Source organism: Cavia porcellus, unplaced genomic scaffold (assembly GCF_034190915.1).
Source record: "Cavia porcellus strain 051 isolate PalLab524CR breed Dunkin Hartley unplaced genomic scaffold, mCavPor4.1 scaffold_21, whole genome shotgun sequence".
In the NCBI taxonomy this organism is placed as follows: Eukaryota; Metazoa; Chordata; class Mammalia; order Rodentia; family Caviidae; genus Cavia; species Cavia porcellus.
The window spans coordinates 37,944,553-37,972,066 of NW_026947504.1; the positions used below are offsets into that span (position 1 = coordinate 37,944,553).

Consider the following 27,514-nt stretch of genomic DNA (forward strand, 5'->3'; position numbering starts at 1 on the left):
AATTCTAGAGTTTGTAAGATCTAATGTGGGCATAAAGTTAAGAAAATGTTGACTCATAAATACATGTATTTTTTTTTTCTTGCTTTTTAGGGAAAACCAGTGAAGAAGGAAGATATTTTTGTTGCAGTAAAAACATGCAAGAAATTTCACGGTGACAGAAGTACGTTTTGGGCTATTCATTTTTATTGAACTTTAAAAATCCAAGCTGTGCTTGCAATAAATAAAGTACAAGCCAGTTAGAAATTTAAGCAAGAAAGGAAATCATGGAATAGCTTGCTGCAATGAAAGTTATTATTTAATCAATATGACTCATCTCACCACTGCAGTCACCACGATCAATTAGGAGGGACAATTTTGTATTGAAATACAAGTGGCGAAAGCTCTTTTAAATACTGTTTAGAGCAGAGTCTTAAAAACTGAAAAAACCCAGCTGTGGTAGTATTGGTGAAAAACGCCCCTAACAGAATATTTGTAAAACAGTGTCTCATCATGTGCATGCAAAGTCTCTGAGATGTCAAGGTAACAGAATGTCAATCAAGAGTGTTTTTTTGAAAACTGTACCTTTTTTTTTTTGGTGATTTTTATTTTAAAGAGAATAAAGCCAAGAAAAATAAAACAGAATAAAGCAAATCAAAACAAAACAGTGTGAGTGATACAGGACTTCAAAACAAGGGTAATAGGAAATCAGCAATGGTTACCATAATGCCTCTTGTTGTCTTTGAAGTAGCTTCAGACATAGTAAAACTTCAGACATAGTAAAAATCAAACAAAACAGAACATAAGAACCAATAAAAACAAAATAATGAATGCAATAGAGGACTTCAAAACAGGGTAATACTAAATCCAAAATGGCTACCATAATATAGCTTATCTTTAAAATAGCTGCATCGGATATAATAAAATCCAATAAGAAAAACAGAATAAAACCTAACCAAACAAAACAATGAAAATGATATAGGATCTCATAAAAGATAATAGGGAATTGACAGTGGCTACCACCCTCAGAAAGAGATCCCCCATAAATGCTACATTGTATGTTGTTATTTTCTGAGTAGATGATCAGACTACTGGCTTTAGACCTGCAAAGTCAGTGAAACACTGAATACTACAAGCATTAAGTTGTGTTTTACCTCAATAAGAGCTATCATCACAGCCATTTGTTCTTGGGGTTGGACCTTGGCTTCTCTTGGCTTCCAGCCCACACGCTGGAAGGAGCTGGCATCTGGTTCTCCCCACAGCAGCTCGCATGTGGCGTCAGCTTGCAGGGGGGGCTTGGCTTCTTGTTGGCTTCTTGTTCTCCCGCACAGTCTGTGAATGGCTCTGACTCATGGGAAAGGGCTGGCATCTGGCTGTCCCCACAGTCACCCACACAGCACCGGCTCGCAAGGAGGGCTTGGCTTCTTGTTCTCTTCCGCTGTAGTCTTCAAGTGTCCAAGCTATTCCTTTTTAAAAAAAGATTTATTCCAAATGCATCTGTTGGAATTTTTCAATAAAGACACATAGTTGGGAGAAGATATATTGGAAAAAAGGAAAGCCACATTAGAGGGAGTGACCCTTTCTAAAGAAACCTTGCATGCAGGTGAATATTGTTTTGGTTTATTCTTGGTATCATTATAACATTTTGCTAGTTATGTTGGTAACTTTTTTTAGAAGGTCCATCCTAAATATAAATAGACATAATTTCTCTCCTCTTAAACCTCACTTTAGACAACACTTTTCTGATATTGAAAATTAGTCAATCTTTTTCATTTTCTAATTTTAGCCTATATTTTAATTTTTTCCATGAAAAGGCTGTCGATTTCAACCAAGGGTGTGATATTTATGTGGGAGAGATTTCTAGACCAGCTGTCATTTTTATGGGATTGGAGTGATGGGATAAATACATTTATAGACTTTATGTGATAACATGATGCACACAAATTATCTTTTAAAAGGGAGGATACTTCCTAAGTAAAAAAATTTATAGGTTCGGATTGCAGTGTTGCTTAAATCATCAACAAGAATTAAAATCTACTTCTAAACAACAATATCCTAAATGTTTGTTAACCATAGCTTTCACGTTTGCTGGAAATAGTTATGTCAAACTTCAAATCCTATTAAATCTGACTAAATAAGTATATAAATTCATTCTTCAGAAAGCCCTAAAATACTAGTAGGGATCAGTTTAGCAATTTAAGTAAGTTTCATTGATCAGTAGGAAATAGGAAGATAGATCTTTTGGAAAAGGAAGGGAACTATGAGATGAAAGGTTGAAAACAGAATTAGAGTGTCTTATGTACATATTCCAGGTCCCCACGAGGAATGCAAACATGTACTAATAACATTTTTAAATATATTTTATTTATCATAAATTTAACCTAAATTCAGTATCATTTTCCTTTTTTCATAGTCTAGAAGGGCTTTGTGAAATAATTTTGATACATGTCATCTTTTTTGTGGGGGTGGTACTAGGGACTGAACCATCGTCAGCCCCATTTTTTGATGTTTTGAGATAAGAGCCTTCCTAAATTGCTAAGTTGTCTATGCTGGGCTCAGATTTGTAATCTTCCTGCCTCTGCCTCCTAGAGTGCTAGGATTACAGGTATTTGTCACTAGGCCAGTGGGTAAATACCACGCCTGTAATTGTACAAGGCTTTGCAAGAACATCTAGACAAACCATAACACCCAGCATCCTCAACTCTGTCTTCAGTGTATTGGCAGTAGCTTAAGTTTTATGTAGGGGAAGAATGGAAGTGGAGGCAGGAAGCGTGCATAGGCAGGAGGTCTTGGTTACTGTCTCGGGTCTGGCTGAGCACTGTCTCATCGTTAGTTAAACTGGAGAAGAAGCTTGCTCCTGCCTGAACTGAACACTAGTTTCAGTACTTGTCACAGAATATTTATGGATCTTATCTTCTTGTTCCTGAATCCTAGGTCCCTATAGAAGAGCAACTGACTTAGAGGCAGAACAGGTCAGAAAAACAAGACAGAATTGATTAGGACAATGGGCCAGGGATATAGCTCAGTGGGCACAAGCACCTGCCTGGCAAATGCAAGGTCCTAAGTTCAATTCCTGGTACCAAAACAAAAAGAAAGAAAATTGAAAAATCTTAGAAGCCTGTTGAGAGCTTTAGAAACAAACTTCCCAAGGTCAAATTGTTGATTTCGTTGATGTTAATTTGGATCTGTAACTTGCATGAACCCTAACAGGTATTGTGACCATTGCTTTCATTTTTTTTTTTTTTAACTTCAGTTGCTATCATTTCAGAAACTTCAAGAGTGTGGCTTCTAATTTCTTCTATGTTTGTGTCTCCTGGACTTGTTCTAGGTGAGATAAAGGCATGCAAAATTAATCAAACAATACAGGCACTAAATTGTTTCTTTACTTCATTTGCTATCATTTCAGAAATTTCAGGTGTGTAACTTCTGATTTATTTTGTGCCTATGTCTCCTGGGTTTGTTCTGGGTGAGCTAGAGGTCTGAGATTGCTCCTTCATTTTGACATTTTCCTGTGTTCTTCCAAATCAGCTTGTTGATAAGTCCTGGATGCTTCCTGCACTTGTTGCAGGCAGTGCCCTGTGATGTAGGGCATTGGGCTAGGCACCTGGTTCCTCTGATCCGAAGTTCCTGGGTGATGGCAAGTGGTGGGGTGGTAGCTCACTGATGCCATCCCAATGATGGCAGGTTCTCAGGGCATGGCTTCTTCTCTCACCCTTACTTTTTAAAATTTTTTCTTGTGTGTTTTTCACGTTTACAGTAATTCATTATTAAATTTCATGTTGACAGTTCACTTGATATTTTGGAGAAAGCTGAGCATGGAATGATGCATAGTTGCCTTCAGTCCTTGTGGCCTGCTGAATAGGGAGGCAAGACTTGAGTTTAAAGCTTCTGAATCCCCATGTTCTCTCTGCTATAGCACAACTATACTGTAATTTCCTTGGCCATGTGGTGAACCCAACACTGCATAAATTGTCTTTGATATTTATGTTGATTTCCTGCTGTGCTCAAGGTCAGCTTCGACTTGGTCAGAAGCTGTGAAGTAGGTTTTCATTTTCACTAGCAATGAGTATTACAAAGAATTGAAGCCCACACATGATCTACAAGACACATCAGGCTGGGAATTTAGACTGCCACCCTGTCCAAGCAAATTACTGCTACAGTCAACCACAGTACATGGGCTGGGTCATTTTTTTCTTTTTCCTATACTCTGTGCACTCTGTGTTGGAAATACTTGAAGGAACAGAAGTTAAACATCAGTGAAAGAAAAAACCATAGATAAGAGCCTGCATTTGAACAGTTGAGAAGGGGCAGTATTTGTGGGCATGCACTGTTTTATTAATGTTGATCTCCTCCCTGATGAGGATAAGGTCTAAACATGGAACACATGTATTAAATTCTTTTTGAGTATTCTCATAACACCAACGTCCAAAATTTTAAAAAAATCTTAAATATATTTTATTTGGGCTGAAGGTGAAATTTCTCCATCGCTACATTTGTCTAGATTCTGCAGTAGAGAAGTGGTAGTGAACCTATGGCACGTGTTATTATTTTTTTAAGTGAAACTGTTAATATAGGAGTTACTTTTTGTAAACTAAAACCTCAGTATTCAGGTTTAATTCCAATGTTGGCACTTTGTAGATTAATAAGTAGATTTTGGGTTGCAGTTTCATCTCTAAAAGGTTCACCATTGTGGAGAGAGTTCATTAAGAAGCAAGCCCTCCCTGTGAACTAGCATGATGTACAGGCCACCGCTGCTGGGCGACAGCCAGACCCCAGCCCCTTCAAGCACGGCTGGGAAAAAAGAAGAACTAGTCCCTTCCCTTACCCCTGCAGTAGGGTTTTGAAGAAACTTTAAAACTATTGTGTATGCTGATACATCAGGCAGAGCTGATTCATCACTGGGGTTTTAATATGCAGCGTGATGACTTCCTCTTGGTTATGGGTTTTTCATTGTTTGACACGAGCTGTCAAGAAAACCTTAGGTCAGTCTCCCTCTAATTAAAGAGGTCAACTCGCTGTTTGCTCATCTGTAGTTCTTTTTCACAGCTTCCTGAGCTTTTAAAAGTAAATACCTTACTCAAGTTAAAAAGGGTCAAAACCTTTTTTTTCTCTTCACTGCTGCGAAGAGGCAAATTGGAACAAATTTATTAGGAGTGTTTGGTAACTGGGGTTCTGTCTTATGGAAGAGGTTACAGGTCCTGAGGCATAGTCTGCTTATTTAAAAAGTGAGGCTTGTCTTAAAAAGATAGAAGGCCACACTCCGGTCAGATGAAGTGATTAAATTAATTATTAAAGAGGGAGGTCGTCAGGAGTGGCTGGGTCAGTTTTTCCCATCATTGCTGAAGAGTTAATGACACTCCAGCTTATTTCCAGCTCTTGTTTTAGGTCAGCGAGGAGGGATGCTTTTCAGTCTTAGGTATACTTCGGTCTTTAAAATGAGGAATTAAAGCTCAAATGTGTGTCCTCAATGCCCTACTGAGAAGAGAAGAGCAATCAGGGTTTTATGCTGTGATTACTAACACATACAGAACAAAAGATCCATTTACCAGTTGAAAATAGCAGATTCTTTAAAATAGCTTTTCAGCTTTATGTGGTACATTACACTTGATTGATTGAACATTTTTAAAATGTCCAAGTGTCAGTCCATTTTCATCCATAATGTTAGACAGTTTCAGAAGTAAATTCACCAGGAGTAAAAATGTGTGTTTCTTTACCTCATAGTGAGATCCAGCTCCTACTTAAATCTGGAAAGCTCTAACAAAGATTTATGCCACTGGTGCACCTGGGATTTTTTTTTTTTTAATAGTAAAATGTTTACTTTGCTCCAGTTTGAAGTTGTCCTATGTCAAACTTCTTGAAAAGAGTGCTCACTATTATTTCATTACGTGGTAGAAAGCATGCTTCTCTTTATTGAAAATGAGCTATCGTGTAACTCTAGAAGTAGATGGTTTAATACAGTGTGAAATAGTTGTAAAAAAGAACTCACTTTAGAATTCAGACTATGCTAATAACATAGGCCAGTATTTTAAAAGTTCAATTTGGGATGAACCCTCGTTGAAGATGAAACCTTAACTTGCTATTTTGAAAGCCTTTACCTTCAGATCCTTTACAGATAGAAGATCAAATAAAAGCATAGCAATGATGTGAGACTGATACAAACTAATGTATTAGGCACTATAGAATCATAATATCTCACTTATAAAAATGTTTGGGCTAATTTTAAATGATTGTTAATGATGGCACCAGTTTTGTACCAAAAGATAAATTACTGTTATGAAAAAAAATTTTTTAAGTTCTTTTATGAAATTAGTTCTATACCTGTTAATGCGACTCTTACAAAATTCAAGGATTTTGAATTACTCATTCAAGGATTCACTGAGTGACTACTATGTCCTAGGCATTGTGCCAGACATTAGAGACTGAATCATACAGAAGTTCTTACCTTTGTTGAAATTTCTATTTCACACTAAAACTGAAGTTAACTAGTCAGGTAGAGCAGAGAGCCAGCTCACATTTGATTAGGTTTTAATTTTATTTAAATTAGATAATTGAGGAGAAACACCTGTGCTGTTTAATAAAGCTATTGGAACAAAAGGACAAGGCTAAAGGCTGTGGAAATTGAAGTAGGTTTTGCACAGGCTGAAGGACCCATGCTGAGAACTGAGGAAGGTTCTTGAGCTCTCCTCCCAGCCTCTTCCAGCAGTACGCAATGGATTTTTTACCCAAATATGTGAACTTCTAGTCGCTGCAAGCTGCAGAGAGCCTTGCTGGGGTAAGTCCTCTTGCTTATTATTTGCAAAACCAACTGCAACTGCAGCTTCATGGTGAAGATTTTTGTTGCGCTGAGGTTTGGAAGTAGAACAGAGTGAAGTTTTAAAAAACATTTTTTCTTGACCTCCTACAGCTCTTCTTTTAGTGACCATTTAGACAGGAAGAAACCTTCATTAAGTGTCTGCCTCTCTGTGTTAATAGAAAATGATATTTTAATATGTGAAAATACTTAATGGATAACTTGGTAATAATGTTATCAGTATTCAGAATTTATAATTTTTTAAAAGGCTGATAAACAGTGGATTATAAAATTTGTATGTGAGTTAAGGATATCTGAGCTGGACTCAAACTTGCTGATTTACTTTAGCTAAATATTTAGAGTTCACACTGTGGTGACAGTTTTTGCATATAGTTTATTTTAATTTGAGTTGGAGTAAAGGAAAATACACTACTAATAAAATCTCAAAAAGTTTGGTGAAGATTTGGTTCATGAGGGTGAAGATTCTTAAATTAATAGAGTCTAAAATCTGAATACATTCTTCCCTATAAAAACACCAGCAGAAATTCCTTTTAAAACAGAGATACACAGATAGTAATTTTAAAATACACAGAGAAAAGAAAACAGTTACTTGGATATGAATTAATTCCAGGTCAGCAGCTGTCTGTATGTCAGGTATGCAAATTCTGTTACTTGTCGAGCATCTAAACTTGAAATGCTTCTTGTTTTCAACCACTTAGCTGTTTCTAGGCCAGGCAAAGTGGTACACACCTGTAATCCCAGCACTCAGCCTGCCCTGCAAAGGGAGTTCAAGGCCAGCCTGAACTCAGTAGTCTCAAAAGGGAAAAACAACATGGAACAAAACAAAAAACAAAACCCAAATCAAACAACAACAAAGTAGCTCAGTGCAAAGACCCTGCTTCAGTCTCCACTACCAAAAAATCAAACAGTTTTTAAACACCCAGTTTATCTGTTGTTGATAGTTTTAAAGCCTACAGTGAATCTCAATTTTATTTCTCCCACGTTTTTCAAATGTATGCCATTAAATCAGTCACCATATGCAGTGATTATCAGTAGCAAGACCATGCTCGCTGTAGATTTGGGCAGCCTGCTTGGTCTCTGGGCAGCGGCATGTGCCACTGGGAAAGGTCCCCATTCTAGGAGGGACAGCGCGCATCTCAGCTGGAATCGTACCAGATATTCCACTCAGCAGAGGTAGTTCTGTTTCCCGTTGGGTTAGTCACGTCTTCCTCACTGTGACCAAGTACTTGAGAAAGACACCTAGGAGGAAGATTCATTCATGACCATAGTCCAAGGCCTTAGGATCCATTGGTTCAGGGCTGTGGTGCAGCAGAACATCCCGCAGGCGGGGGAGGTGGGGGAAGGCTAACCTCAGGGCAGCTGTGAAGCAGAGAGGGTGAGAGAGCCCCTCAACCGGCCACCGGACTTAGAAAGAAATGAGCCTGCTGGGAGGATGTTTTGGATCCCAGCTGTAACACCACCTGACAGAAACACATTTAACAACTGCATTGGGGGGTAGATAAAGTGGAATAGCCTATCAGGAAAAGAGGAAAGGGAATTCATTCAGATGGGACATTATAAACAGACTACAAAATTGACTTTGGAATAACTATCATCAGACATGGGAGATTGACTCTAGGTCGTTTTAAAAGTGCTTCAGGGAGCGGATTTTAGCCATGTGCTGCCGTTTCTCCAGGTCTTGGGACTCCCGGAGAATACAAGACTCTGTGCTTCATTTGCAGGTGCGTGTGCTGCCGTTTCGAGTTCTCAGGCTTCCTGTAGTACTGTACCAGTGACTGTCACCACTGTGTCTTTCAGTACCCATTGTAAAGCAGACTTGGGAGCGACAGGCGAGCCTTGTTGAATACTACAGTGACCACGCAGACAGTGCCATACCCACTGTGGACCTGGGAATTCCCAACACTGACAGAGGTGCGTCCTCAGTTCTTTCTCGTTTGTCAAAAATCCTCAGCCTATAAACACAGCAAGTCAGGGTAAAAAGAAATCCATAGCACTGTAGACTTTCCTGTCTTTGTTTTTGTTTTGTTTTGTTTTTTTATTCTTCCTATGCCCAGCATCTTTACCCTCAGGTGTGGAGTGATTCTTCAAATTAAAGACTTTGTAGCAGGCAGAGTTGTACATTTTTAGTCAGTTATATTGCTCTAATTGAGCACATGGAGGTTACAATGGAGTCGAAGCATAAATTTCTCGTATCTTCGTAGTTTATCGTGGCCATAATGGGATTTGCGAAGCTAACTTGTCATCTTCCCGCACTGAGCCTCCATCCTCCTAAGTTTTATGGTCTGGTTCCCATCTCTTATGCACCTGTGAATATAGCACCTACCCTGCTGCTGTACTGGTTATGTATAGAGTAAGCTACATCATGGGTGTTAATCTTTTCACTAGTATGTTGTTGGAAATTGACCTGCTTTTCTCTTTGATGCCAGGTTTTCTAATTAACAACATGTTTTCCCCTTGTTGTGGTACTGGGGATTAAACCCAGGAGTGCTCAACTGTATAGCTAGATGCCCAGCACATTTTTTCATCTTGTTTTTGAGACTGTCTCAGTAAGTTGCCCAAGCAAGCCTCAAACGTGTGATCCTTCTCTGCCAGCTTCTCAAGTAACTGAAATTGGAGGCGTGTATCACTGTGTGCGGCTGAATGTTTTTAATTAAAAAAAGTGACAGTGGAAATCTGACTACTTCATTATTTGTCTTAGTGCTTTTTTTGTTTTTGGTTCCCCATACCCTTTTATAAATTAAAAAAAAAATAGGAGTAGTGAGCTATTTTGTTCTACAGAAGTTCACTTTGATTGTTTTATATTATTGTCACTCATAATTACTTGAGTAATAAAGTTTAAGATAGAATCAGATATTACAGATTCTTCTGGCAAGTTTAAATGTTTTATAGAAATTACTGTTCTTGGTTTGCAAAGACTTTTTTAGATTGAGTTTTTCTTGTTAACCTTGCTTTTTAAAAGTTCAGTGTAGGGGCTGGGGATTTAGCTCAGCAACATTAAGCACTTGCCTTGCAAGCAGGCAGTCATGAGTTCGACCCCAGGTACCGATAAAAAGGAAAAAGACAAAAAAAAAAAAAAAAAAGTTCAGTGTAGGCTGTTTTACTAATTATTTATCTATTCATTCATTCTTTGATTTGTTCATTTATTTCTAGTCTGACTATATTGTTACCTATATTGTTAATCAAAGAGGATATTCTTTGATTCCAAAAGCAATTTGAGAGAATGAAATAAATGAATACTTATGAAAGAAATGAAGTTATTTTTTCAATAAACTTCAAAAATACATAACTGTAGAGATTAAAAAATATATAAAGAGAAAGCCAGGCATTATGGCTTATCTCTGTAATCCCAGTAGTCTGGGAGGCTCAGATAGGAGGTTCACAAATTTGAGCCCAGACCAGATAACTTAGCCATTTAGCAAAACCTTATCTCAAAATAAACAAAGGATAGGAACATATCTCAGTGCAAAGGCCCCAGGTTCAATCTTTAGTACCACACACACACACACACAAACACACACACACACACACATACACACACACACACACACACACACACACACACACACACAATGAAGGGTAGATAAAAGTGAAAGAGTAGTTTAACATTAATTAGTTAAGATAAGTTTGTATTGTACTATGCCACCAAATACTTAGCTGAAACTAAGGACATACTCCTGTTTATCAACTTGAGTATTTTTCCCCAATGTTTTACTTTTTTTTTGGATCAAGCATTTACCATGAAAGTATGATAATTTGTCTGTTGGTTTCTGAGGGACTGTAACTTTGCCTTACATAGTGCTGTATCTTTAATGCCTGTCTTCCTACCTGCCACTGTGTCTGGCATGTTAAAAACTTAGTTGAAATGTTTATCAAACAAGTGAATCAAGGTATAATGTTTACTTTTCCACCTTCACTTCCCTGTGCTCATAGTGCTTAGAGTTCTAACAGTTCCTTCAGCATAAGCACATTTCCAAAAGATAAGGCTCCTCGAGACACTGAGGCTTGTGACCTTCTTAATTGTCCGCAGTGAAGAGCTAGTTGTATCTCCTCTGTAATTATTTGTGTTATCTTCTTTAATTCCTCTAGTCTCTACCAGTCTCCATTTTCCCATGGCTTAGATGTCAACATCTTAAAAGTTCTCACCAATTCATTATACCTATGAAAGTTAGAAATTAGAGAAGGCTAATTTCTAGAATAATTTCAGATTATTAAGATGGTCAAGATTCAACCTTTTACAACCCTTTGAAAAATTTTAAAAAATGAATTCTATGTATTTCAGAGAAATCAAATGTGTCTGAAGTTTTCTTCTTAACTATCCTAGGTCATTGTGGAAAAACATTTGCCATTTTGGAAAGATTTTTGAATCATAACCATGGCAAGATAACATGGTTAGTCATTGTGGATGATGATACATTAATAAGGTAAGGAGTCATTTCATCCTAGGTGGCTTTAAATTTTCTATTTGAAAACTGTGGTAGCTACTCTGCTGCTGGCCAAGATGGACTCTAAGATGTAGGACTTACCCTCCATCTGAAGCAACCCCCCAAAAGGAAAAAATGTATGGAATAAAGGCTTTTAAGGTGCTGGACATTAGAGTGACATGAAGCAAATGATTGCCCAGCTGCCTGCCTTGCGAGAGTCCCAAACCACTATGTATAAGGGGCATAAGTGGAGCCTGCAGACTCCTGGAGCTGAAGACACGGAGCTGAGGGCCTCAGAAGGCCACAGCTGCTCAAGTTTTCAGGATGGAGGACTAGGAAGGTGAGGGCTTCCTAGAAAGAAAGGACTTGGGGGGCTGGGGATTTAGCTCAGCAGCATAAGCGCCTGCCTTATAAAGCAGGCAGTCGTGAGTTCGATCCCCGGTACCGATAAAAAGGAAAAAGACAAAAAAAAAAAAAAAAAAAAAAAAAAAAAGAAAGGACTTGGGGAGGGTTCCCTTAAGTGTTCAGTACTGATCAGTGCATCTGTATGAGGAAAATACTCAAGACTGGGGAAAGAACCAGCAGAATAACTAGAAGAAATGTTCATTGTCACTTACATGGGACTGTGTCTCTGTTCCCACCAGCCAGAGGAGAATACCTATGATTCATAGGATCAAAAGTTACCATGTGTGCAAAGCAGTATGGAAATAACATGGTGAAAAATCATTTGATGATATATGTTTCAGAAGGATCGTAGTATTAGAATTAGTACTTTCTAAGCTGTTGTTTTTGGTTGCTATAACTATTCCACGAATCAAAAAAAGAGACATGAAAGGATTAAACAAAGCTAATGTCATCCTTTAGCTTTTTATAGTCCATGATTAAAAGATACAAAATTGAGGCAGAAATCCCACTAAATGAGATAAGTAGCAAATTAGACACTGTAGAGGAAAATATCAGTGAACTTGACAATACTATAGTAATAACTATTCAAAATGAAGGACAAAGATAAATTTTAGAAAATGGACAGAGCATCACTGAACTATGGGACAGTTTCAAGTGACATTGCAATACACACACACACACACAAACACATATAGTTGGAGTCCCTAAAGGGAGGAGTACATAAGAAATATTTCAAGAAGTAGTTTCCAAATTTGATACAAACTGTAAAACCACAGATCCAAGAAGCATAATGTTTTAGTTACTTTCTTGTCACTGGGAAAAAATACCTGACACCTAAAATTTAAAGGCAGAGAGGTTTATTTTAGCTCATGGCCAGTACAGGGTAGTGAGTTTGAGGACATATGAATTACAAAGCAAGACCCTGTCTCAAAAAATAAAAATAAACAAAAAACCTGCAAATAATGCAGTGTTATACTAAAAATGTAATAAAGCATAAAAAGACTAAACTTGATGGTAAGTATCAGGGGAAACACCTTATAAATATCAGAAGTGTGTTTTGAAAAGGCAGAGAAATGTACTTAAATGAGTAGACACAGTGAATATAAAATGATGCATATAGTAATTGAAACCCAGAATAATTATATAGTGGTGAGACCAAACATTATTAGCTGTAGCAGTAAGTATTAATAGTTCAATTCACCTAATGAAAGAACTTTTCAAATTGACCCATAAATCAAATCCTAGTTCTGTCTATGTGACACTCATCAACAGTCAGTCACTCAGAGTCTAAAAACAAACAACAGATAAAGATTTAATCTATCCAGTGGGAACAGTAACAATACATAATTCAATACCCCACTCAAAAACTAGAAGAAGTACAACAAATTCTATGAGAGAAGCACAAGAAAGGAAATAATAATAAAAGTAAGGGTTGAAACAATGAAATAGAAAATAAGCAGAGGATCAAATTAATCAAAATTTTGTTTTCTTGAAAAATAAATTATATTGAGTGATATCCAGGAGACATTGTTAAGTGAAAAGAAGAGGGAAGAGAAGAATCGATTTGGTGCGTTACAGTGTGTGTAACCGAGCAGTGATGGTGGAGCACACTTATATCTGCTTCACCTTAGGTAAAAGAGAGAAAAGATAACCCCGAAGGCTATGAAGCTGCTTGCTTAAAGGGTTAGATGAACCAGATGGATGAGGTAGGGGAACCTGTGATAACTTCTTTTGAGCTTATGTCAGATTAGTGTTTTTGTGACAAGTTCTTTTTGTTCCTTTGTTTTAAACAAATTTCATAAGAGTGTTTCTCAGTTGAAGAGGACGCAAGTCTGAGATCAGGGTGCAAGGGTGATCCGGTTCTGGGGAGGGTGCTCCCTGTTAGGCCTGCCAGCTTCTCTTTGTGTCTGTCCTCAGTTGTAGGAGGAGCTGAGGCTCTGTGACTGGCTAAACCCATTTGTGACAGCTCCGTGCTCACAGCCTGATTGTCTCCCCAAGAGCCCACCTCAAACATTAGTACATCTGGGGTTGAGTTTTGGAGGCTATAATTACTCAGTTTATAACAGCTACTAATAGCTCTTAATGTAGATTCCTGGCTGCTAAAAAAGATCTTAATTTTAAATAGAAATGATAGAAAACCACTCTAAAATTATTTAATATGGGTTTAATCTCATCATCATCTGATCTATCTGTAGTATTTTTAGGATATGCTTCTTTTGTTATTGTGGTAAATTATACATAACATAAATGACCATCATCACCATTTTGGAGTATATAGTTCAGTGGGAAGAATTACATTCACAGTGTTGTGTACCATCTCGCTGTTCTTTTCATCCTGTGAAGCTATTCTGTTTTGGGGGGATACCGGGAATCAAACTCAGGACCTCAGCTTCCAGACAGTGTAAAACTAAACTCTGTATCCATTAAATACTTCCCATTTCCTTCTCCACTAGCTGCTGACAACCACTATCCTGTTTTCTGTCTCTAGGAACTTAAGTGTTCTAAGTACCTTGTCTCAGTAGACTCATCCAGTATTTGTCTTTTGGTGAGTTGCTTACTTGACTTAGCGCAGTGTCCTTGAAGTTTATCCATGTTGTGGGAATCCCTTTTTTTTTTTTAAGATAAACTGCTACACTGCTGGCTGGAGGTTATCCATTCATTTGTTGGTGGACACTCAGGTCACTGTCACACGCTCGCTCTTGTGGATACGCTGCTACGAATGAGGCTGTTCTGGTATCTCCTCGAGGGCCTGCTTTCTGTTCTTGGGGATATATTCCAAGAAGTAGACTGCAGGCTCACAATTTGGTTTGACTTGGGGAAGCATACTAATAATAATTTATGTGTTTATAAATCAATCAACAAGGATGGGAAAAATCCACAAGAATGGAAGGAAAACTGAAACACTGGAACCCATCAGTTGTTTAAGTAAAAGTATAATCACACCAAAGAGACAAAATATAATCAATGTGAGTGCAGTAACTTTTGAAGACAGTATTTAAATATGTACCTTTAGTCAGGAGTGGGAAGGGGGAAGAACTTAAAACAAATCCTGACTTTTAGTACGACTGATTTTTGAAGTACTGTGGGTGGAGCAGTTCTTTGAGTATATTTTAGGTACGTCGTGGGATGGAATAAATGTTAATATTTTGGAGAGTGAGTCTCCACACTGGAATCAAAATGTGAACTAAGCGTGGAGCAGGTTGAGGAAAAGTTACATGGGAATAGAGGAACCTGAAAGAGCTTATATGTATAAGAACTCATGATTGCTAGTGTGTGTGTGTGTGTGTGTGTGTGTGTGTGTGTGTGTGTGTGTGTGTTCACATACGTGTTTCCCATCTCTTTCTGCTGAAAGACGTGGGCAGCAAAGATATCCTAGTAGCGCTGAGAAACTGTTGCCTGCAATTCATAAGTGGTGTTTTCCTCACTAAAGAAGGCAGGGCTTCTTCTCAGGAACAGCTGATTCCAGAGGAGAGGCAAGAAAGGAATAAAAGGTATTTGGAACATCTAAAGGAAGTACTTTAAAAACAAAAAAGGGAAGAAAGACAGAAAGGCAGAAGTAAAAACAGAGAAGTACATGTCAGGAGGGCACAGAGGGGAGCTGAATAGGTTTCATTTGCCAAATTTGGGACACATTAAACATCAGTTAATTAAAAACAGTAGTGAATTATGAGCTATTAAAATTAGGAACCAATGAAAAGAAAGAAAAAAGGTAGAGAAAGGAAGGAAGGAAGGAGAGAGAGGGAGGGTGAATCCTTGCTTTCAGGATCATGAGTTCTGACTGATAAATGTGCAGGGAAGGACAGCGCTGGAAGTCGTCATTCTGTAGCTATCATAATAAAGATTGATTGAAAAATGAATCAATAATTTATGCTAAACTAGGGTTGCATTTTGATGACGACTGGGATATTTGCATGTTAAAACCTCTGCCTAAAGATTTTTAAAAATAGCAAATAAAATTGTTACTCTTCCAGGAGAGAAACCAGGCAGCACCTTGACTGGGTGATCAGAATGAATCTTAGCACTGACGAGTAGGACATACTGCGTGTCACACATAGCATTATTTATTTCATCCTATGAATGGAAATGCTTAACTTGAGCTTTACTGTGGGGAAATATCAGACAAACCTAACATGAAGATCAGTGTATTCTAAAAAGACTGGAAGCTTTGGTTTTAAAAGATACTCATGTTGCCAGGTACTCCTGTAATCCCAGGAGGCTAAAGCAGGAGGATTGCCATGAGTTTGAGGCCAGCCTGGGCTATTGTACTACATAACGAGACCTCATCTCAGAAACCACCAAAATAATTAGGTAAATAAAAGGAAAAGGTACCAGGGTTTTGAAAAACAGTAGCGATAGAGGTGGTTCAAGATTAAAATGATATGGTGAATAAATATAGTAAGGGGCCAGGGACTCATCCTATACTAGAGGGGAAAGAATGCTATACATGTGTAAATGCTGTTTTTTTGATCAGTTCATAAAATTAAAATAATAGTGGTTAACTGAGATACGAGAATGTGTCAGTATTTCAGTTTCAAATTCTTATAGTTAAAAGTATGTATTTTCATGTATAGGTCTCTGGACAGACACTCATTTGTCTTGGCTAAACACCTAGGGAAAGGCTCGGGCAGGTAGCAGGTGTTCATTTAGTGTCGTAAGAAACTCACTGTATCAATGTTAGATGTTTTCAAAACTGATAATTTTTCCCATTCCTAGGAAATACACATTAATATATAAGGGTTTGTGAGGTATGCGTATTTCCTTGTAGTATTTTAGAAAAAGGGAAAATGCGTGTACACATATATTCCTATAAATGGATATGTACATGCTTATGGATGGTATACACAAAAGCATAAGACAGAGTGTGTGAATGATAGAACAACTGTGGGGAATGTTCACAATAGGTAAATCTGGATAATGGGTATAAGGGAGGTTTCTTGAACCTATCTGCAAATGAAAAGTTAGAAAATAAATACCATAATAGTTCAGGATGGAATACTGTCTGCATTTGAAAGATCAGTGTTATGGTGTTAGAATCTGTCTGCACTCCTAAGATATATTGCTGAGGCTCTGAGAGCACTCAATGTAGAGCACTGCCGTGCTGTTCTTCATTTATGTGCCTTAAAATTTCCTGAAATGGAAGCATTGTTAAGCAAAGTTCTTTTCCTGGGTCAATAACCAAAACCTCTTAGATGCAACCAGAGATCAACTGCTTTATTTACATTTCTGCTGTTGAAAGAATATGAAGTATGTGATAATTATCAGTCTCTGTTTGTGACCGTTCAGCTTTAAAATCATACTGTGAATATGAAAATGGTGTTTGAAGGAAAGACACCTATAGAAGAGTTAAATTGCAGGTATTTTAATCTTAGAAATAAGAGGTCAGATGTTGAATCGACGGTTTTACAATATACAAGAGGAAGGGAAATACCATATGGTTCGCATCTTTTTCAGACCCTGAATTAGACATAAATTTGCCCTAGAAAGCTTTTAGTTTTTGTACAGCCAAATTAAGTTTGTAAAAGCGAAGCGAAGGCTGTTGCTGTCAGAGTTCATCATCTGTCACTGACTGTTGCCGCTCGTGCCTTCACTGGCAGTTAGTATTTCTCAGACTTCTTCAAGTTCCAAATTAGGTGCTTAGAATGTTTAGTGTGTGTCCAGTGGACAGCGTTTCCTGGACAGTCACAGACTGTTGATGTTACAGAGGCCTAACCTTTAGACAGAGTATAAATCTGATCACCTGGTTCATAAATTCATTGAGCACTGGCACTTGATTTGATTCATGTGTTAGATTTGTTTTCCTCACTTGTAGATTCAGCTTTATCAGGTGGGGCATTTCCGTAGAGGCGTAAGCATGGATAGAAAAAAATCAGCCCTCGTTTCCTTCTCTGCTGCATTTTCTCATCACACAACTCTATTACCAAACAGAGGGAAACTGAGTCTCTAGAATACTGGTGTTCTCAGTGTATCAAGGCTCAGTTAGAAAAGCTTTCTTCTGTTAGGGGCACAGAGAAACACCTGCTGTCGTGTTGCAGACTCATGGTGCTCAGGAATCACAGACTGACATACATTTAAGTCCACTAAAAAAGTTTAACTCAGAGTCACAGACCATGGAAAAGCATTTGAGTATCTGTTTGTTTGTTTTTGTTGTTTGATTCATGATTAATATCATGAGGAAAACTAAGATTTAGTGATGTATGAATTGAAAAATCTCTCGAGGAAACAGGAAATTTTAAAAGGCACTTCTAGGTGGTATCAGTTCTGAAAGCAGTGAAGAATTTACTTTTTTTTAATATCTTTTTTTTTTTGGTCTTTTTCCTTTTTATCGGTACCAGGAATTGAACTCAGGACTGCCCGCTTGCAAGGCAGGCGCTTATGCCGCTGAGCCAAATCCCCAGCCCCGAAGAATTTACTTTTTTAACATTAACTTTTGTGTCTGCTTTAAAAAGTTATTTCTCGGTTTCCAGTGAAATCTTTATCTCATTCGTATGGTAGCTATAGTTCTAGGCAGTAATCCGGACAGTTTGTGGATATTCTTATCACTCTTTGTCAGCTGTCATTTTGACTCAGGACAAAGACAGATAGGAGTCAAAAGACATCCAGGGGCTATCCAGATGGACAGAATTCACACACCGGGTAGCCGTGTTGAGGCTTAGCAGCAGTGCTGTGCATCGTACTCTAAGAATTTTCAGGAAAGCCTCTCTGTCCAAGTTCTTGGGCCCCACCTGCTGGCCATGTGCCTGGCCCTCTTCAACTCATTTGCCTCCCTAAGGGTCCTCTCTGCGACTAGGAAACAAAGCATCAAGTCCCTAAAAGATGTGAGGATTAATCCGCACTCAGAAATAGACAGGGCTGATAGGCATGAGATTCCTGGCCACTGCCGCCTTCGCTTCACTTACCTGCCTCCCTGCTCACCCCAATAAGGTGACTTTTCTGGCTGGGGCTACTTCAGCTTAAGTACACTTCTAGTTTCTCAATTTCTCTTATTTTTCCAGTATTTACATTTTTTGTTCTTTTTTTTTATTGGTACCATGGTTTGAACTCACAAACTCACGCTTGCCAGGTATGTGCCATGCATGCCACTGAGCTGTATCTCTGGCCCTGTGGTCTTTTAAAATCTATTTTGTTTTATAAATCACTTGACTTTCATTGCTGATTCCAGTTTACTGCTACACAATATAAAACATAGGATGTAAGCATAAAATATTTAGCCTGAAACGGCATTTGAATTGAGTAATTGTTACTTATGTTCCCTTTGGCTCTCAGCATCTCCAGGCTCCAGCACCTGCTTAGCTGCTACAACTCCAGTGAACCGGTGTTTCTGGGGGAGCGCTACGGCTACGGGCTGGGCACTGGCGGCTACAGCTACATCACGGGAGGCGGAGGGTAAGTCGAGCTCAGCTGCTTGCAAATACAGTCAGCTCTTTATATGCATGGATGCGTGAGTTCCTTGTACCAAATAGTGTGTTTCATCTCTGTAATCCTCTATAAATTATTTCTAGATTATCTGTAATACCTATTCTGTGTAAAAGTTTTTATATTGTATTGCTTAGGGAATAATGACAATAGAAAAATGTCTGTACATTTTCAATACAGACACGTTTTTAAAAAATACTGAATTTCTGAATGTGGAATCCATATAGAGAGTTCTCTGGAATTAAAACACCCCACATCCCTTTCATGAGGCAGAGGGGAGTCAGTGGTGCTGGGACCGATAATGACATGCAGGTCCTTAAATGATGCTGCCACTATGGTGGGAAAGTGATCATTAGAACTGTGAAATATGAAAAGAACCCACAGTAAATAACATTTTACCCCTTGAGGAAGTAACATAGATATATGTCAGAGTCAGTGGAAAGAAATTTCCCTGTAAAAACAATCGATCTAGGCAGCCAACTAGTTTTAACTGTCTTTTTAAATGAAAAAGATTAGTTATTGATTTTAATTTCAGAAAATAAGTGTTCAGACTTTTAAATTATCTAGTGCTTAATAAATCACATTTTGGAAAATAGAAAGATATAAGTTTAGACTTAGGCAATTAGAATAATACTGGTGTAGGATTTATAGGTTTTAAATAACAACTATAGTCAATCTTTTTCTTTGCTGTTGGAATCGTTAGGGAAAATGTTAACTTGTTATCAACTTTAGTCATTTAACTTTTTTCAGGTGTTGAATTTTCACTATATACTAGCCAACTGTATCCAATGATTATAAACTTTTGAAGGATTAGGGCTTTATATTCCAGTTCCACAATCCCCCAGATTAGAATGGTTCTTAGTCCATTTTTTCAGGTACTATAACAAAATACCTGAGGCTGGGCCATATGTAAAATAAAGAGCTTTATTTAGCTGACAGTCTTGGAAGTTAGAAAGTATGGCACTGGCGTGTGCTCAGCTCTGATGAGAACCTTCTGGCTATAAATCATGGTGTGGGAGGCATTGTGGCAGCAGTGTGTGCACAAGGGAAAGATCGCATGCTGAGTCAAGAGGCAGGAGATGTTTAAAGACAGGCTCTCTAGTTTTATAATAACCCACTATTATGGAACCAGCAGGGGTTTCTGGAGAACTACAGTAATCCCTTCTGAGAGTCCCTCAGGCGCCTACTCACTGTCCACCAGGCTTTACCCCTTTACCTCTTAAAAGTTTCTCTACCTTTTGGTGTGTCCACACAGGAGACCAAGCCTCTAGCACGTGAAGCTTCAGACACACTCAAGCCATTTACAAACCACAGAAGGTTTCTTCTGCAGGTTAAATGTCATCTCAGTAGTGTTCTCTTTTGGTCTATGGCTTTTTTGTAGGATAATCAAGCCTTAGTAGGAGTGCATATCTTTGTTAAGCAAGGTCATGTATCTACCTGAGGTCATTCGCAACAGGATAAGGGATACTAGGCCTTTTTGAAGGCCAAGGGGTGTTGATTTCTTCATTTAAAAAACGGTTGAAGCTACTTACAACTGTACAGAGATGAATTTAGCTTGAGGCCTTGAAAGTGATAAAGGGGGTCAGGGTGTGGTATGTATTGGCTAAGACTTTTACATTTTTGGGAGGGACCCTATCACCTATATATGAGTGTATGTTTTGTATCATTGTGATACCCATATTCTTTTAACAGAGTACTTCCTTGCATAATTTCAGTGTAAGAACTATTTTGTTGTCCTTTTTGCTTATTAGATTTAGCTTTTATTTTGGAAATTGGCACTTGAGGTCTTCTGAAGCCTTCCTTTATGTTACCTACCCAGAAATGCCATGATTGGCTGGCTTCAGGACAGAGCGGTATGGCGGAAGGTTACGGTAAAGGGACACTGCAGAGGAGAAACAGTTCATGGTAGCCAGAAGGTAACAAAGGAGTGAAAAAGTAAATCCAAGTGACCTTGGTAGCTCTTTTTTTCCCTTTTATATTCTGTCTAGGCTACGAGGCTTAGGACTGTTGCTCAACCAATCAGTGGCCTGATGTAGTAATTGCATACCCGTGACCACAGCACCACACACTCTATATCCAGTCACTTTTGAAAAAACTCAGGCTTTGGAGGGAAAATCTTGACACAAGCCATAACACTCATCCCAAAGAATCCACACAGAACTTCTCACAGTTCCTCAGAAATACTCTTTTTCTTCCCAAATGTGGTACGTATCGCTCTATACAAAATATCTTAGCCTTCCGTTTGCTAAATTCCTCTTCAATCTTTGGGAGGCCCAATAATTTTTTCTTTCTTTCTTTTTTCTTCCAGAAGCCTCCAGCCCAGCCTGGCCCCTCAGATCAGGATTTAATTCCTTTTTTTCAAATGTATTTCATAGCATTATTATGCAAGCAATTAACATTTAATTGCCTGTTTAGTTCCTATTTTCCACTTAAATTATGAATTACTTGAAGGCAGCATCTGTGTCTTATTTTTCATTATGTCCTTACTTTGTGACACTGGGACACTTTTTTTTTCTAGGTACAGTGAATAAATGAATAAACAAATGCATGAACACTGGCTATTTGATTTTTACCTAATATGATCTATGAGATGCTTGGCTTTTCTTTTTTCTTTCTCTTTTTTCATTAAAAGAGAAAAAAACACAGAAAACAAAAACAAAAAGAGTCAAACACCAGCAGCAAACCCCAAACAATAACAATGTAGGATTTCAATACAAGATAGTAGGAATTTAACAATAGTTGTTATATTGCACATGGTTACCGTCAAAAGAGTTGCTTAGATTACCAATTATAACATGCAGAATTTATGGAGTCATATGAGAATTAGCTGTTCTCTTACAAGAACTAATGGAATTAGTAGTAAAGTCATCTTAGCTATCTTTATATATTTACATTTATATCTTTTTCCTTTTCCTTTCCTTCATTTCTCCTTCCTCCATCCCAATTACTTTCCTCTTTGAGCAGTTTCTTACCCTTACACAGTATTTATTGTAGATTTTGGATCATATTTGCTCTTTCCGTTTCTTGCACTAGGGAGGAAATACAGTGTTTACATTTGAATTTGGTTATTTCACTTATGAGTGTGGTCTCAAATCGTGTCCATTTACCTATAAAAGCCTCGATGCAATCTATCTTTATAGCTGAGTAGTACTCCATTGTATAAAAAATACAATCTTTTTTGTCCATTCCGCAGTTGATGGGCATTTGAGTTATTTCCAAGATTTGGCTATTGTAAATTATGCAGTTATAAATATGGGTGCACACATATCACTGTGGTATGATGTTTTTTCAGTTCTAGGAAAATATCCAGAAGCAGGATAGCTGAGTCAGATGGAACCTTCAATGCTAGCTTTTGAGGAACCTCCACACTGATTTCCACAGTGGTTGCACCAGTCTGTACTCGCACCAGCAGTGGAGGAGGGTTCCTTTCAGTCCCTCCAGCATTTTTTATTGGTTGATTTGTTGATCTTGGCCATTCTTTTTGAAGAGAGGTGGAATCTTAATGTTCTTATTTGCATTTCTTTAATGACCAATGATGCTGAACATTTTTTCATATATTTATTGGCCATTTATATTTCTTTAGCTGAGAAATGTGTATTCATCTCAGATGCCCATTTCTGGAGTGAGTCTTTGAATTTGGGGGGCCTAATTTTGAATTCTTTGTTATGTTCTAGATAGAAGTCCTTTTTCTGAGGGACAGTTGACTAAGATATTTTCACAGTTTGCAAGTTTTCTTTTTACTCTGTTGGAGATTTCTTTGACATCAAAATCTTTTCAGTAAGATAAGATCCCAGTTGTTAATTCTGGGTAGTTTTTCCCCTGCAGTTTGTTTTTTGCTCATGAACTCTCTGCCTCTGTCTTCACGATTTCTACCTATTTTATATTCCAGCAGATTTAGTGTTTCTGTTTGAATATTTAGATCTTTGATCCATTTTGACTTTAGTTTAGTACATGGTGATAGACATGGGTCTAGTTTTAGTTTTCAGCATATGGAAAGCCACTTTTTCCAGCACCACTTATTAAAGAGGCTGTCTTTCTTCCAGTGAACATGTTTGGCCCCTTTGTCAAAGATAAGGTGGCTGAGTGTCTTGGTAGTTCTATCTGCATCTTCTAATCTATTCCATTGATCTTCAGATCTGTTTTTATTCCAGTACCATACTGATTTTACCACAGTGGCTTTGTAGTATAATTTGAAGTCAGGGATTGTGATGACTCCTGTCTTGTCTTTGTTGCCCAGGATTGCCTTTGCTATTCTAGGTGTCTTCTAGTTCTAGTGAATTTTAGGAATGATTTTGCTATCTGTGAGGTATGCTAGTGGTATCTTGACTGGAATTGCATTAAATCTGTGTAACAATTTTGGGAGAATGGCTATTTTCACAATGTTTGTTCTTCCTACCATGAACAAGAAACTTCTTTCCATTTTTGTGAAATCCTCTTTGATTTCTTTTTTCAGGGTACTGTATTTTTCACTGTACAGATCTTTTGCTTCCTTTGTTAGATTGATTCCTAAATATCTCATTTTTTTGGATGCTATTGTAAAGGGTGTGGTTTCTCTTATTTCTCTCTCAGTGAGCTTGTTTGTGTACAGGAATGCTGTTGATTTTTGAATGTTGACCTTGTATCCAGCTACATTGCTGAATTTGGTTGTTACATCTAGAAGTCTTTCAATGGAGTTTTGGGGCTTTTCTATGTAGAGTGTCATGTCATCTGCAAATAATGATAATTTAACTTCTTCCTTTCCTATCCTTATTCTTTTTCTGTTGTTTAATTGCTCTGGCTAATGTTTACTGAACTACATTGAATAAGAGTGGTGATAATGGACATCCTTGTCTTGTGCTTGATTTTAGGTTGAAAGTTTTCAGTTTTTGTCCATTTAGTAAGATGTTGACTGTTCATTTATTGTATTTGGCTTTTATCAGATTTAGATAAAGGTTCCAATTTTTCATAAGGCTTTTATCAGGAATGAATGTCAAAAGCTTTTTCTGCTTCTATTGAGATGATTATGTGATTGTTGTCTTTGGCTCTGTTGATAATGGTATATTACATTTACTGATTTGCATGTGTTGAACCACCTGTGCATTCCTGGGATGAACCCCACTTAGTTGTGGTGTATAATCTTCTTGATGGTTTGCTGCATTCTGTTTGCCAATATTTCATTGAGAATTTTTGCATCTTATGTTCTTTAGGGAGAGTGGCCTACAATTCTTTTTTTCAGTTGGGTCTTTCTCTGGTTTTGGTATTAGGGTAATACTTGCTTCCAGGAATGAGTTAGGGAGACTTGCTTCCCTTTCAGTTTCATTTAAGAGTTTGAGGAGTACTGGCATTAGGTCTTCCCTAAATTTCTTATAGAATTCAGTGGTGAATCCATCAGGACCTGGGCTTTTCTTTGTTGGTAAGCTTCTAATCACATTTTCAATTTCATTAACTGAAATTGGGTTATTCGGCAGTTTTGCATCTTCTTGATCCAGCTGTGGTACTTCATATGTTTTTAGGAATCTGTCTGTGTCTTCCATGTTATTGAACCTATGAAAGTAAAGAATTTCAAAGTAGATATTGATGATCCTCTGTATTTCCACAGGGTCTGTAATGATTTCACCCTTTTCATTTCTTATTTCATGGATTTGAGTTTTTTCTTTCCTCTATTTTAAATTGTCTCTTTATGTCATTTGTGTTGACCCCTGCTCATTCATTGACACCTATCATTCTTATATTGTTTGTCTTAGCATCATCTTGCAGCTATTGAATTGTTGTTTCCTGGCTCTTGGTTAATTGTTAAGAGAACTTTTCTTTCATGATCATTAGCTTCCATCCTGTCTTCAAGGTTTGAGAGTTTATCTTCAGCTTCATTCGGTGGTTTTGCCAGCTTTCAATGCTTTTAATATCCTGAATATCTCTTTGAATCTGTTTCATACATTCCAGTCTTACATTGTTCATTCAAGGTTTCCATTATTTTCTTATGTTTCTCTATTCTTTTATATATATCTTTTTTAGATACACTCATTTCTTTCATGTTTGTCATTTCTTTTTTTACCTGAGAGATTATTATCTGATGTCCTCTAGGCTTCATGGAATTTTTTTTTTTTTTTTTTACTTCAGAAAGCTCAGTTGTGTGATTTCCAGTGTTTTCTATATCAGTGGCTAGCTGTGGCCTTCCCCTGAATGTGACACCAGGGCTTTGCACTGGCTCGGTGGAGCTCTAGATGCTTGGTTTTTAAAAGTACTTTTACAAATATGCAGAATGAATTCTTCCTTAGATTGTCCTTTGTATCAGCTTTATAGAAAGAGCTTATAGGCATAAAGTTTACAGACAGGTTGAATTGTTTCTTCCGTACTATAGTAGGGTTTTTTTATAATCTAGCTTGAGAACCAGTGTGTATTTTATAACAGCAGGTCAGAATCAGGGGCTTATAAAACCCATTCATGTACCATAACCAGCATTATAGAACAACATACTAACAAATGGAATAGAATAAAATGGAAAGTATCAAGTGCATCACATGTGTTACTAGTAAGTGTTATTTTGTGAAATGTTCAGGTTTTATTCACAAATACTCTTTATCTTAGTTATATTCTCCTACTGGAAGAAAATATGCACACCTACAAGTTAAAGAAGGAAAGATTTGTTTTAGCTCACAGTTTGCAAAAGTTTCAGTTACAGTTGGTTGGCTTCAAGGCAGGACAGCATGGCAGACAGGCGTGCCAGAGAAAAACGTGTCAGGGGCAGGGCAGGCAGCCAGAAGCATGGTGGAGGCAGCAGCAGCAGGCGTCCCTCTCCCTTTGCAGTCTATCCAGGCCACCAGCCTATTGGTTGGGACTTATGTCTTTAATAAATTCATTCAACCACACCCAGAACTGTGCTAAACTAATGAGTGGGCTAATCCAGTATCACACCTGTGACCCAGCCACCTTCCAAGAGCTCCACCTGTGAGTGGGTGAGATGTTGGGGGACACATAGATACAAGCTGTAACATCACCATATGCAACACACACGTAGAGTTATAGTGTTTTTCTGGTTTTCTGAGTTTAGAGTCTAGTTAAGTTACTGAAAAACCAAATCCTTAAGGAAAAGCTCTATCTCTTAAGGGCAGAGACAGAAGTGGGGACTCCAAAGTGGAACCTTTGCATTTTTTAATCCAGGCACTTGTTTTCCATTTCATGATCTGCTTAGTGGAAGATTAGATATTTGGAGAAAAGCAGTTGAATGGCTATTTTCTTTTTCAATCATAGTTACCTGCATATGTGAGTTTAGGTAGTAACTTGTACGTGAGGTGCCAGTTAGCTCCTTAGTTAGAGCTGGGGACAGAGGAGTCCATCAGAATAGGATGGTTGCCAGTTTACCTGGAAGAAGCCACAGTGGGCAGTGTTATTGAAAAGACAGCCACATTCTGTCTGTCTTCTGAGACTGCGGAAGGCAGATGTGTCTGATACGTGTTTTCTTCTCTGTGTGTTTCTTATCTCAGGCATGATCATGGGCAAACCTTGACCTCCCATTTTATTTATTTTTAAAATTTATACATTATATACTGAAGGAAATGTTTAATCTTGTCACCCTTGAATATTTTCTTAATATTTAAAAGTTGGTACCTAAGCAGATAAGTGTTCTTTTCTACTGTGATATGATGGGTAATTTTCCTTTTTGGGGGTTATAGCTTCATATGGGAAAAACTCATGAACATACTGATAAATGTTATGAAAGTCCTATGTATATTTAGTTCATGTGAATAATGGAAGACGTATGCACGGAAGAATATGAAATAATCACTCATAAAAGTTTTACAGCTACATTTTGTCTTTTTTTGTGTGTATGTGAAGTTAGTTTTCTAGAGACCAGGCCGCCTTCTTCATTCTTATTCTGCCAGAAGTTGGTAAAAGAAAAGAAAGCATTTTTACTAGGTACTGTTAACACATGATCCTCACTGAGGCCTGTTCCCAGGGTTGGTAGGTTGAAGCCACCATGGCTGACTCAGCCTGAAGGTGTGTGGCCCTGGGAGCATTCCCTTGTGGGCACAAGACTTTACAGGAGAAAGGCTGTTTATGGTGCATGTTCAGACTTGCAGTTTTCCTTTGGTATAGTTGATAAGAGCATTTTTTCCTTCTTTCTCTGTGGTATTTCCTTGTATCATCTTAAATCACTCCTTTTTCCTTTTAGTCACATTTCATCGTGTGATCTGATGTCTGGGTTATTTTACCCTCCGCACTGGGTGTTTACATGGTGAACCGTGCTAGACTGAGCCAGCCAAGTATGGAATCACTGTTTTTGAATCAGGAATTGGATTCAAACTCTTTATTCTCTTTCTCAGTTTGTAGAACACTTCCTCTCACAGGAGAAACTCTCCAAAGGCATCTTTGTTGTCATTTATGTGGTATAGCAAACTTTTTTTGAATGCCTGCCTATAAACAAGGCCCTATGTTTGGCTCTGGGAATATATGTGTGAATTTTAAAGTAGTTGTGGCTTCCAGAAAGTCTTTCATGATTGAGAAAGAACTT

The 27,514-nt window shown here is 37.9% G+C and overlaps 1 protein-coding gene across 2 annotated transcripts in view; it reads left to right on the forward strand.

Annotated features, from left to right (window-relative positions):
* B3glct (beta 3-glucosyltransferase) overlaps positions 1 to 27,514 on the forward strand; it is a 124,231-nt gene that overhangs the window by 86,003 nt on the left and 10,714 nt on the right. Inside the window, exons 10-14 of one of the 2 annotated variants that reach the window (XM_063232583.1) lie at positions 91 to 160; positions 3,245 to 3,304; positions 8,585 to 8,698; positions 11,109 to 11,208; positions 18,877 to 18,996. In XM_063232583.1, coding sequence (XP_063088653.1) covers positions 91 to 160; positions 3,245 to 3,304; positions 8,585 to 8,698; positions 11,109 to 11,208; positions 18,877 to 18,996 — 464 coding nt within the window. The remainder of the gene's footprint in view (positions 1 to 90; positions 161 to 3,244; positions 3,305 to 8,584; positions 8,699 to 11,108; positions 11,209 to 18,876; positions 18,997 to 27,514) is intronic. The other variant, XM_063232582.1, reaches the window with a different exon arrangement.